We start from the raw sequence: 13,179 nt of genomic DNA on the forward strand, positions 1-13,179 counted from the left end.
AGCAACCCGATGGCTAGATCCTATCAAGATAATCGTGGAGAAGATCCTGATGGAACCATCTTTTCTGCACAAAATCAATCTTCCTACAGAGCGTTCATCCGTTAAGACATCATGGCTCGATGAAAATGATATTAATAACAAGAAGCAAAGTTCTGAAATCACACACAAAGGCTCCGACATATGACACATCCTCGGTAGGTTTTATTGCACACTTGGAAAAAAAAAACTATTTCAATGTAATTTTTATATTTTTTTATCAAACACAAACACACTCTGTATGGCTCAAAACGGCCCCCGTGGGGAGTCTTGTTCAGTGGACTGGAAAAGGAACTGGAAAAGTTATGGAGCTACAAGTGAGAAGTTGTCAGCAATGAGACCACCTAACCTGTCACGCAGACAAAACCTTACATATGTGAGAGAGGCAGGATGGGGCTGAAGGGGAGGGGGTGGTACAAAAATAAATATATACAAATTCTGGTTTTACGTATTCATAAAAAAGAAATTTGCTCACGGCGGTTAGCGGCAGAATGAGGAGTGAAGTCCTGCAAAGTAAAAGATGTGGTTAGTAAAATCAGAAGAATATGAGCACACAGATGGTTTTCAGGAGTCCGTGTCATTTGGTGGACCTGGCTCTCTTTAGTTTAGCCCCCTGATCTTCAAAGCTAAATACCCTACATGGACAAAAGTATGTCGTATCTTAATCACTGGATTATGGATTCTCATTTAGCCCCTTAACCCTGATGTATGACATCGGCCCCACTGCTATGAGATGAGCGTGCAAGTTTTCTGAATGTGACGTGAGAAGTAAGTCGTCTCTGACAATAGCTTATCTTTTCTAAAAGCTAAAGGATCGGGCATGTTGATACCCAACTATCTGACCCTTCTCTTTCCCAAAATCTGCCCTGATATACAGTGAAGGAAATAAGTTTTTGTTTTATACAATGTGATTTTCTGGATTTTATTTTTGATATTCTATCTCTCAATGTTAAAATTAACCTACCCTTAAAATTATAGACTGTTCATGTCTTTGTCAGTGGGCAAACTTACAAAATCAGCAAGGGATCAAATAATTATTTCTTTCACTGTACATTAGTTCATCTGTCTGTGTCATGGAAATTGACTGGTTTGGCAATAACGTGTGTGGATCGTGGAATATCCTATTGAACTTCCAACTTTGCTAAATGCCAGAATTGGTCATTGTGCTTTGTGTGCACAAATGTTCATATATTAGTCAAAAAATTAGAAAGATGATTTAGTCAATTGCTTCAGCCATGGACCCCATAGACTTACCTCAGTGACTAATTACACACGCCATCATGGATTCATCACCCCGACTGCTGAACTTGTTTCTGTATAGAACCTGTAGACAAAGACACAAGCAATCTCATTACTATGTATCCTCCTCCATCATATGTTTTGTATGGCAACTTCCAAGACTCCTTGTCTAAATGCATTAATGCAATGTGTGACCACTAAAATCATAATTTAGTATAATAGGTTGAAGAAACTGCTCTTTATGTTTAGTTGGACATGATTCCAGAAGGTTTAAAGACCCTCTGCTATCATAGAAGCATCTAGTACCTCATTACCGCCTACTACATTACATGGACTAATGAACTTCATGGTTCATGATTACTTGTGGAGTGAGATACATGGATGAAGGCTCTATGATTGGAGAGCATGGGGCATATATAAAGTATTTGCACAGAGGTCCCCTGCAATACATAAACTGTGAATTCGGGTTCACTGGTGCTCTTGACCATGACCTGAAGAACCACTACTTCCTCCTATTGATCCACCACCACTTGCTCACACTGTACCTTGACTCTGGGATTGTTGGATTTGGGAGAAACTTCCTCCTCCTCCTGCTCCTTGATTTGCTGATCCTCCACCACTAGATCCATGGCTTTGTGACACCTGTGAAAATCCACCGCCAATTCCTCCTCCTGTTCCTTGATTTGCCGATCCCCCACCGCCTCCACTAGATCCATGGCTTTGTGAGACTTGTGAAAATCCACCGCCAGTTCCTCCACTACCACCAGTTCCTCCAGAACCTCCACCATGGTTTGATCCTTGACCAGCTGTAAAGAAATTGAGAGTCAATGACTAACCGTGTAGTAAAAGTATTTCTATAAGAATAATCTCAACTCCGGCCATACTTAAAACATTTTAGCTGTCTTCTTCCACCACGATGGGGTTGATCTATGCATGGCTTCTACTGACCTACCTATAGGATATATATGAAGCTGCACCCTTCTACTGGCAGCAAAACATGTAACAAAGACAGCAAGAAAGGGGAACCCATGAGTCACTGACGGAATTGGCTTAGGACTAAATCTTTTAACGTGGTCTACTAGACTGTGACATCTTTGTTCGAAATTCCTCAATAGTATTTTTTTAATGCAATCACTGGCACATAAATGGGCTGAAGTCACCATGACACGGTACCAACTCAGCTAATAAGAATTAATGTCAGATGGTGCCCAAGTCAAGGCAGGTAGAGTTGGTCACAAGCGGTAGACCGGCAAAGGTTTGGATGGGCAGCAGACAAGACATGGTAAAAAATGCAAGCTGATTTGATACCGAATTGGAACAAACACATCAGTTGTTTCTGGTACCTAAAGGATCATATTTTTAGGGATGGGGGTAAGGGTATTTTAATAGTCCTAGAGGTGAACTTTAAGAAGTTTCGATCTGGCGCATGCACGACCAGTATGGAATAATATAGGAGAACATCGAAAAGGAAAGTGACGCAAGACATCCAGACTTTTGTAGTATGTGAGTAGAATGATATCAGAACAGTGATCTGAATGAAAAAAAAACCTGAGATTAAGGCCTTATCTAGGTTAAAGATAAATTTTAACTTTTTTTTTTAGAGTCCATCCTAAGAACATGCAGTCTTAGAAATTACAAGCTTCGGTTTGATTCTTACTTTGTCCATTCTTATTACATCCTGGGGACACGGGAACATCTTTTGGGTTTACTCCAGCTAGAAAAAAAAGACATGGTGAAAAATCAGTTAATATAAAATGTAAAAACTGCACATTGAGTGTTTTCTACATCTTGTATTCATTACAATAGCTTAGGGAACCACACAGAGAAACGTGACCTGACCACTGCCCCAACTACAAAAGTGTGTCTCCTGACACGAGGCTAGAATCCAAGTTGAAAAATATTATGGTCTATACCAGGTCTGTTTTGTCTCCTTACATGTGGTTACCTAATCAAGCTTTGATTACCAGTAAAACCTCTGATGATCTATCATTTCTGTAGAACTTTTAGGAGCTTTTAGTTTTTTGATCTTCTCAGACATGTTAAAATGTGTCTGCAACATCGACTGATATGGATGCTTTATATTTTAGGGGCTGGGGAAGGGAACTCTACTGGAGTCCATATAATGATCCCCATAAAGCCATAAACTACGGAGGCCATGAAGTCCATATCATTAGACATCTGCTCCACCAGCTATGACTACTAAGTCCTTCACCAGTGTTAAATCTCTCTTCATTGGTCAAAACAGATCTGAATATGTTTTACCACAAGTCATTGCAATGAAGACTATTTTGAATAAATTGGTGAAAAGGTTTAGATGAAAAATAATAGGGTAGGTACCCCCCTCCAAACCATAAATTATTTTTTATCTATACTTACGTGGTAACTTAACAGAGCTTGTTGAACTGCCACTGGATCCGGAGCCAGTGCCGAAAGAGCCTCCAACGCCACCAATATTCTGTCCAGAACCCACACTTCCTCCGGAAAACGAGCCTCCTCCAATATTTTGCCCAAAAGAGCCTCCACTTCCTCCAGAAAATGAGCCTCCTCCAGAATTTTGCCCAAACGAGCCACCACTTCCTCCAGAAAATGAGCCGCCTCCAGAATTTTGCCCAAACGAGCCTCCACTTCCTCCAGAAAATAAGCCTCCTCCAGAATTCTGCCCAAATGAGCCTCCACTTCCTCCAGAGAATGAGCCTCCAGAATTCTGGCCGAATGAGCTTCCACTTACTCCAGAAAATGATCCTCCAGAACTCTGACCAAATGAACCTCCACTTCCTCCAGGGAATGAACCTCCTCCAGAACTCTGGCCAAATGAGCCTCCACTACCTCCAGAGAAAGAACCTCCTCCAGAACTTTGGCTAAATGAACCTCCGGTTCCCTTAGAGATTGAACCTCCACTCGACGAGTGGGGAAATGAACCTACACCAGTTCCTTGAGAATTGATAGAAATTAGGTGAGAAGAACTACCTCCTGTGCCTCCACCTGTTGCAGTGAATTGTGAACTTCCTCCTCCTCCTCCTCCTCCTCCTCCTCCTCCTCCTCCAGAATTGCTAAGGACAAATGGTACCCCACCACCGCCACTTGTAAAGATGCCACTACTACTTTCCCTACTGCCTCCTTGGATAACGGTGTTGCTGTATTGGATATCGGCTTGCACGAGCTGGGAGCTGCTTCCGCCACCTGCAGATCCACTCATAGATCCTCCTGAAGATGCAGCTAGACCTGCAAAAAAACAACACAAAAGTCATTAAATGATCCCTGTGGCTCATAAATTACTCAATCAAATTATCTCTGAAGGCTTCTGATGTTGAGGAACTTTGCACCTTCCTGTCTTAAATACTAACATTGAGAGCTTGATTCAGAATTCAGTTTGTTATATCAGCTCTATGGGCTTATTTCTTTTTTACTCCTTGCTGGTTCAGTGTCTGGACAGAGAGCTCTTAAATTTTTTCAGCATCCTCAGAAGAATGCTTTTTTAAAAGCATTTTCTAGGCTTACTATATTGATGATGTATCCATAGAATAGATAATCGACAGCAGATCAGTGGAGGTCCAACACCTGGAACCCCAACTAATCAGCTTCTTGCAGATCCAGTTGCGGCCATATATAAACAGTGTTCTGTTCACAATCCTGAAAACAGCAAATTGGTGGATGTGTCAGATGTTTGACCTGCAACATTCTGATATTGATCATTCTATTCTATCTATTCATTATCTTAATCTTAGAAAACCCCTTTAATGACTACCCTGAAAGATGACCACAAACAGCTTTCGAGGCTATTAGGACAATTTCTTAAATGTGTTCCAATACAATCTAATATATAAAGCTTAAGTGTGTGTATGTATGTATGTATGTGTGTTTGTCCGGGATAGGCATCCGCACCGTCGCAGCTACAGCCACAAAATTTGGCACAGTCGCACGTCTGGACCCCGAGAGCGTCCTAAGCTATGTTGCGAGGCGAAAATTTAACCCCGCGCGTTCCAATTCACCAAACAATTTTTCCCCTGTCTACATACTGGGGAAAAAGTGTGTGCGCGTCAAGCCCCGCCCCTCATTATGATGTCATAATGCCCCTATTTGCATACTGGGGAAACGGCGTGTGTATCATTGCCCCGCCCCTCATTATGATGTCACAATGGTTGCCATGGCGACGCTGATGTCATTATAGGTTGCAAGCCCTGCCGCCGCTCATTATGATGTCATAATGGTATGGGATGGAGGATGTGTGATGGGTATATGGGCACTGGACTATGGCATGGAGGATATGTATGACGGGTATATGGGCACGGGACTATGGGATGGCGGATATGTATATGGGCACGGGACTATGGGATGGAGATGTGTGATGGGTATATGGGCACTGAGCTATGGGATGGCGGATATGTATGATGGGTATATGGGCACGGGACTATGGGATGGAGAATATGTATGATGGGTATATGGGCATGGGACTATGGGATGAAGAATATGTATGACGGGTATATGGGCACGGGACTATTGGATGGAGGATATGTATGACGGGTATATGGGCACGGGACTATGGGATGGCGGATATGTATATGGGCACGGGACTATGGGATGGAGGATATGTGACGGGTATATGGGCACGGGACTATGGGATGGCGGATATGTATGACGGGTATATGGGCATGGGACTATGAGATGGCGGATATGTATGATGGGTATATGGGCACGGGACTATGGGATGGAGGATATGTATGATGGTTATATGGGCATGGGACTATGAGATGAAGGATGTGTGATGGGTATATGGGCACTCGATTATGGGATGGCGAATATGTATGATGGGTATATGGGCATGGGACGGAGAATATGTATGATGGGTATATGGGCATGGGACTATGGGATGGAGGATGTGTGATGGGTATATGGGCACTCCACTATGGGATGGAGGATAGGTATGTTGGGTATATGGGCACGGGACTATGGGATGGAGAATAATTATAATTTGTTATAACTATCCACAGTTAGTTACTATGCCCGGGCAGCGCCAGGCTCTTCAGCTAGTCTAATATATAAAGCTCAAGTGTGTGTGTGTATGTATGTATGTGTGTGTGTGTGTGTGTATGTCTGGGATAGGCATCCGCACTGTTGCAGCTACAGCCACAAAATTTGGCACAGTCACACGTCTGGACTCCGAGAGCGTCCTAAGCTATGTTGTGAGGTGAAATTTTAACCCCGCGCTTTCCAGTTCACCAAACAATTTTGCCTCTGTCTACATACTGGGGAAAAAGAGTGTGCGCGTCAAGCCCCGCCCCTCATTGTGATGTCATAATGCCCCAATCTACATAATGGGGAAACAGTGTGTGCGTATCAAGCCCCGCCCCTCATGATGTCACAATGGTTGCCATGGCGACGCTGATGTCATCATAGGTTGCAAGCCCCGCTGCTCATTATGTCATAATGGTTGACTATGGGATGGAGGATGTGTGATGGGTATATGGGTACTGGACTATGGGATGGAGAATATGTATGATGGGTATATGGGCACGGGACTATGGGATGGCGGATATGTATGATGGGTATATGGGCATGGGACTATGAGATGAAGGATGTGTGATGGGTATATGGGCACTCGACTATGGGATGGCGAATATGTATGATGGGTATATGGGCATGGGATGGAGGATGTGTGATGGGTATATGGGCATGGGACTATGAGATGGAGGATGTGTAATGGGTATATGGGCACTCGACTATGGGATGGAGGATATGTATGATGGGTATATGGGCACGGGCCTATGGGATGGTGGATATGTATGATGGGTATATGGGCACGGGACTATGGGATGGAGGATAATTATAATTTGTTATAACTAACCACGGTTAGTTACTGTGCCTGGGCAGCGCCGGGCTCTTCAGCTAGTATCTCATATTAACGTTGTGTAATATCTGTCCTGGAGAAAAGGCCTAAGTAATCTCCAAGGTTTATTTGTCATAAGCTTTTCAGTTGGTCATTAAAAGGAATCTACAACTAAAGACTATTGGCTTATATTTTTTCCATCTACTGGCTAATATGGTACAAAGCTGTTTTTTTCTTTAAAAAATTAGCAGAATTCTGAATGCAGTTGTGAAGGTTAATCGGCGTATAAACCTTGGTATTACTCAACTTCAGACAGACACAATATTATTGAACCATGAATAGCAGAACCATTAATCATTGCCAGATCCATTTTTGACTCCTTCTATAACTCCTCTCTATACCGTTCATATAACCATGGCTGCCCCAATGTTATTGTCATGGAGATGTTCTCCTGTGTTTTAGTAAGAACTGATGTGACTAATGTAGAAAGTGGACCGCTCTACCGGTGACGACGAGAATACTCACTAGAAGAGCCACCGCCAGATATCTGGACGTAGCCCGGCGTCCCATCACACACGGGAAATGCGGCAATAGGATCTGCGAAAGATAGCGAAGACAGGAGAAAAAATAGAAAACAATGGTAATGGGGTTATCTTAAAATAATACACTACACTACTAATGCATATATAGTATCCACATTTATATATCTAATATTTGTCTATTACACTCTAATATCCAGTTAAAATGTTATACAGTGAATAGCTTTGTGGCCACTATGCCTGTGCTGTTCCTGTGAGTCTTCCAGGGCTCATGTAGCCAATTAACAACTGCTTTCCTCTCACTTCCTTTGCACGAAACTGAGATCCGAAGGAAGTTCTCACTTTTCTGGGTGTCAGTTTTGTCAGAAGACAGTGAGGCAAGTAGACGCTGATTGGCTGCAGGGCTTGGGTGACATAATAATGACACCCAAGCCCTGGGAAACCATGTTTCCATGTCTTAGGAATGGTACAGGCAATGGAGGTAAGTATAGCTCTTATGTGGAGGAAACATGATAGAGAAAGGGTTGTCAGAGTATTGGACAGACGCTTTATGTTTATCTATTGGACAGTACTTTGCCATAACCCTTGTAACACATGTAACTTACCGGTGGGACCAGTTGGTGTGTAGCTTGGGATCCTGCAATACAACTGAGGAGCAGCATCTGTGAAGATAAAAGCCAACATGAAGTATACAGCTTTACAAAAAGTAGACAATAATTGGGATTCCTTCAGGTTATGTTGCAAAATATAATTTGTTGATTTCGGCTTTCTGACAGTCTGATGGATGAGTGTTTGCATTGGCTGCATTCTGTACCCGGCACTCATCGCAATCAATCATCTGCTGCAATAATTCCTCCAAGTTCATGTATGCGATTTTAGTTTTGCCTAGCTCGTCTTACACTTTTGGGTCTGAGGTTACGGATTAGAACAGCTGGATATTTTTGTGTGATTTTCATATTTTTTTATGTACGTTTTTTATATTTAGGAAAAGTCATAAACCTACAAAAAACAGTTTCTTATTTTTGCCACATTTTTCTTTTAAATATTTCTTTAATCCTTTTCTGCCACATGTATCTAGGAAACGTCTTAAACCAACATAAATCATTTTAATTTAAGAAAATTTAATATTTTCTTTTTACCTATTTTTATGCCACATGTTCCTTAAACATTAGAAAATTGAGAAAAAATGATAAAGTGACATAAGCCATGCAAAATTAAAGAGAGAATAAGACAAAAAAAGACATTTTCTAATTTTATAGTTTTTTTTGGGGGATGGGACTTTTTCATGCTATTCTATTACTATTTGCATTCATTTTGCCATTTACATTTCCCACTGGTTCCTTAGAAATCAGAACATAAAGCTGGGCAAATCGTGCAAAGTGAACAACGAATAATAACAAACCAAAAAGCAAAGTAATGTTCAATATATTTACTTGTTACTTTTTTATTATTTTTCTACTTATTTTACTTTCCTTTTTTATGCCACATTTGAACTTTGGAAACAATCGGACTGATATATTAGGCAATATCTTTAGCCTAATATAGCGTCTTCCCTTTAGCCTCAGGCACTAGGTACATGGAACAATAGGGTGCTAGAATTATATATCAGGACTATCCTACAATATAACCTGTACCTCAGTCATCATGCCTGCTGCAACATGTCCTACACACCCTTATGCCAAAATTTTGCTGCCGAAGCACATAGTTGGAAACTGCTCTTCGCAACTCTCAAAACCACGGCATTAGTTATTCTGCCCATTAAGTCAAAGTCCCAAAGGGGGACTTTGACTTACCAGTAAGTCAAATGTGTCCACTTAAGTCTATTCACTCGTAATGGAGTGAGCAATTGCACCAATTTACTCTTTTTGGTCATTTCTGCGTTCCCTAATTTAAGCCAGTAAAATCGAAGCTTGGGTTCAAGAACGTCATCACGCAACTACAAAACTTTTAAAATCTCAAAGCCAAATTGTTTTTATTTTTGCAGTTCAACTTTATCACCCCCAGGTAGACGTAGTATTCTCCCATGGGACTTGTGTTGTGCAAAAATATGCACTGGGGCTCATCACATAGCTGAAACCACAGCCCAACACCAACAACTCAGCACCATGGACAGAGAATCAGGTAAATATTGGGACAGTCACTAATATCTATTGCAAAATTGGTTTCTTATCATTATGGTTCTTTAGAGCTAATATGCACTATTGGTATTAATGTATTTAGCAAAATGTGCAGACGGGAACACAAAAATATATATAGACCACATGTATACAATATCCAATTAAGTGTCCAATTTTTAGAAAAATAAAAAATAAATGTAGTAAAAAATTAAATATATAACAATATCAAATTCAATGACCAATTTATAAAAAAAAGTATAAAAGAGCAATAAAATATAAAAAAATTAAAAATTCAGATTATTAAAGTTATAATATGTATAAAACATTTATACATTATAAAAATTTAGTGTCAAAATAATGAAAAAGTACCGTATATGAAGGCATTAAATATATAAAAAACATTTTTATATAACAAATCAGCACTCAATTTATAGAAAAAAGTATATAAAAGAGCAATAAAACAAAAAACAGTTATATAACAAATCCGTTTTCAATTTTTAGAAAAAAAAGTGTATAAAAGCAATAAAAATATTTACAAACACTAATATAACAATTTGGCATCCAATTTATACGTTTTTTATAAAACCCATAAAGTATATAAAGAACACTTATATAAAAATTCAGTGTCAAGTTGATAAAAAAAGGATTTAAAAAAGAGCAATATGCAAAAAACAAGTTTATGTAGTAAGACAATTCCGTGCCCACTTTATTTAAAAAAGTATGGAAAGGAGCAATAATTATATGTATAAAAAACTTCTACTATCTACTCATTTCAGCATCTAATTTATAAAAAAGATGTAAAAGAGCAATAATGTATATATAAAAAACACTTTTATCCAATACCAAAAAAATCAGTGCCCAGTTTAAGAAAAAATATAATAGAATTATTCTTGAAAATAAAGTATTTTTTATAAATTCTAATCATTAATATATAAAATAATTTTTCACTATATTCCTGCAATATAATATATAGAATATATAATAGAATGTACTGTAATCGTAAATTTTGGAAAACAGTTGGCACACGTTAGTTTTCGGACAGTAAACAATATAACGCTCTAAAGATCATATAAAGAACAAATTAAGAAATTAATAGCAAAAGAAAAAGAAATAATTGGGTTCTAAAAGATTAAAAAAATCTGAACTAAAAATTGAAATAATTATATAGCGTAAAAATAGTAAATAACTACAAGAAGATCTCAAGTAAGAAAGATGTTTAAAAAAAGATTGTCCTGCATACTAAATAAATATAGCTAAAAAGAGGGAATATGAGTGATTTAAAAATGGTATATTGTGAAAATAGTAGATGCAAACAGCTGGAACTGAGGAATGCCAGAGGACTTATTCTATATTTCTAAGACATTATTGTCCCCGCCATTTGTCGTACTTACTGCAGACACTTAGCACAACGGTGCAGTACAGCAGGGCCCTAATTGGACCAGACCTGCTCATCCTGACAGTTGGAGGTTCCCTTTTTTTGGAGCACAGGATCCCTTCCCCATTGAGCCAGTGTCATATATAGAGCCTGCTCAGTAGGAGGAGATGTTACATCTTTTTGGCTTGTATCCTGGGCTGAGCCTGACAAAGCATGCCTCACGAGGGCGTGAGAGGCGCTCACGGAGCTGACACCCATGGGTGCGACTGTTTATGGCTCTGCTTTTATTCACATCCCAAAACAACAGGCAACCTAGCAGTTATAGGGTGAATCACTCCTGATGCTACTTTCTCCCCCTCCTTGTCCTCAGCCTACAGTTTTTACGTTCGTGCCTGTGTCATTCTGCGTACAACAGTCTCACCTTTTCCCTCCATCAATCTTCATTATCATCAATAATCTCACAGTTTCTATCGTATTATCCAGTTTCGATAATTTTTTTTTGCATTTTTTTATCAAATCTTTATCTTCTTTTTTTCTCTTTTCTTTTTGTATTATTGTTCTATTTTAGTTTTGCATTTATTTCAATCCAATTTTGTATTCTATTTCACTGTTTTTTTTTCTTTTGTTGTTTTTATGTGTGTTGTTTTCTTTCTTAGTGGAAGTTTATTTTTCCATTTTTTTTCCTATCAAATCTTTCTTTTTTATCAAATCTTTTCAATGTTCTTTTATATCTTTTTGTATTATTCTTGTTAGTTTTTCATTTCTTTCAATTCAATTTTGTATTCCCATCATTTAACTTTTTTTTTCTTTTGTTGTTTTTAGGTGTGTTTTCTTACTATAACTTTTTTTTTTTTTTTTTTTTTTTTTTTTACTTTTTCTTATTTTTAGGGATATAATGAATTATTTTAATTTATTGGCTTATTTTAATTCAGATCAAAGTTTCATTCATCATGTTAGATAATATTTAAATTTTTTTTTATTATTAGAACATTGTATGATGTTTCATGTTTTTCCTTAACATTTATTTTGCACATTCTCTTTGTCTTCCTAATTAATTAAGAAAAAAAAATAAGCTTGATGTGGATGTTAGGGTTGCGGATCGCACTAAATATAAAATATAAGGAAATGCGATTGCATCCCAGGGTCCACCATGCAGAGATGAAAAACTGCTGCTCAGTAATGGCGGAATACTGAGTGAGCACCAGCGGGTTAACCACTGACCCGGTGTGCACCAGAGCAAACTGTTTTAGCGGCTCTATGAGGAAACAAACGCCTGAGCCTGTTAACTTCACAGGTCTCCGCTGAAGGAGCGCTCTTAAACGGTCACAGGACTCTGCACCAGAGACAAGGGCTAGAGTCCCTCTGGACCACGGGTGCTTGGCGCCACAGCCATGGTGCCTGCTAGGAGTAATATGAAAATAGCGCACAAGTGTGTACAGAGCCGCTCTGGCGAACGCCACCAATCGCCCAGGATTGGGCTAACAAGCGCACAACTTGCGCACAGCGCTGCACTGGCGGAAGCTGAGACTTGGTGCGGTACGAGTGTGCCATGTACACGATGGCACAGTCGGACGCTAGTGTGAGGTGCGGTGACTTGGTAGCACTAGACAATGCCACTAATAGGCACTGACTCTAAACCAGAACCCTGCAACATACACAGCCAAGGGAGGGGAATCATGAGTCAGTCGCACACACATGCATCCATCATCTCACACGCCCTAAACCATGAAAGTGTATACTAGCGCACGGCCGTGCAGTCTTGCGATCCTTTTATAGGCACAGCCTTCCGGGATCTTCCAGATGGTCCAATCCGAGCAGCAACATGACCTGAGCATGTGTCTCCCGGCCTCCAATGAGAGGACGACCCGCGGGCATGCTCAGTAGCCCGAAAGAAGGACTTAGTCCCAGGAGCTGCTTGCTGCTGACCAGTGCAGGCTGCTATCGCTGACCATAAGATGGCAGCAGCAACTGATCCGACAGCACTGGCCTGATAAAGATGCTGGGAACAACGTCTTTGCTGAGCAGCATCCTCTGCGGCCGGGACTGAAT

The 13,179-nt window shown here is 39.9% G+C and overlaps 1 protein-coding gene across 1 annotated transcript; it reads right to left on the reverse strand.

Moving 5' to 3' along the window:
- Positions 1 to 179: 179 nt before the first annotated feature.
- LOC141051805 (uncharacterized) lies at positions 180 to 11,292 on the reverse strand. Its single transcript, XM_073548840.1, has 8 exons — positions 11,147 to 11,292; positions 8,244 to 8,300; positions 7,625 to 7,696; positions 3,652 to 4,497; positions 2,933 to 2,989; positions 1,821 to 2,081; positions 1,291 to 1,360; positions 180 to 542 (listed from the first exon to the last, which is right to left on the reverse strand). The coding sequence occupies exons 1-7, from the start codon at positions 11,205 to 11,207 to the stop codon at positions 1,326 to 1,328; spliced, it is 1,389 nt and encodes a 462-aa protein (XP_073404941.1). The 5' UTR covers positions 11,208 to 11,292; the 3' UTR covers positions 180 to 542; positions 1,291 to 1,325.
- Between the last annotated feature and the right edge of the window lie 1,887 nt (positions 11,293 to 13,179).

The sequence above is a fragment of the Dendrobates tinctorius genome, unplaced genomic scaffold (assembly GCF_039654945.1).
Source record: "Dendrobates tinctorius isolate UK_male_01 unplaced genomic scaffold, ASM3965494v1 ptg000158l, whole genome shotgun sequence".
Taxonomy (NCBI): Eukaryota; Metazoa; Chordata; class Amphibia; order Anura; family Dendrobatidae; genus Dendrobates; species Dendrobates tinctorius.

What these genes read in the sequence shown, in the direction of transcription:
- LOC141051805 (XM_073548840.1), bottom strand. Translation starts at nt 11,207, where the DNA reads ATGAGCAGGTCTGGTCCAATTAGGGCCCTGCTGTACTGCACCGTTGTG. An exon ending in CACACCAACTGGTCCCACCG is followed by an intron (nt 7,697 to 8,243) that starts GTAAGTTACATG and finishes TATCTTTCGCAG; the next exon opens with ATCCTATTGCCGCATTTCCC. An exon ending in ATCTGGCGGTGGCTCTTCTA is followed by an intron (nt 4,498 to 7,624) that starts GTGAGTATTCTC and finishes GTTTTTTTGCAG; the next exon opens with GTCTAGCTGCATCTTCAGGA.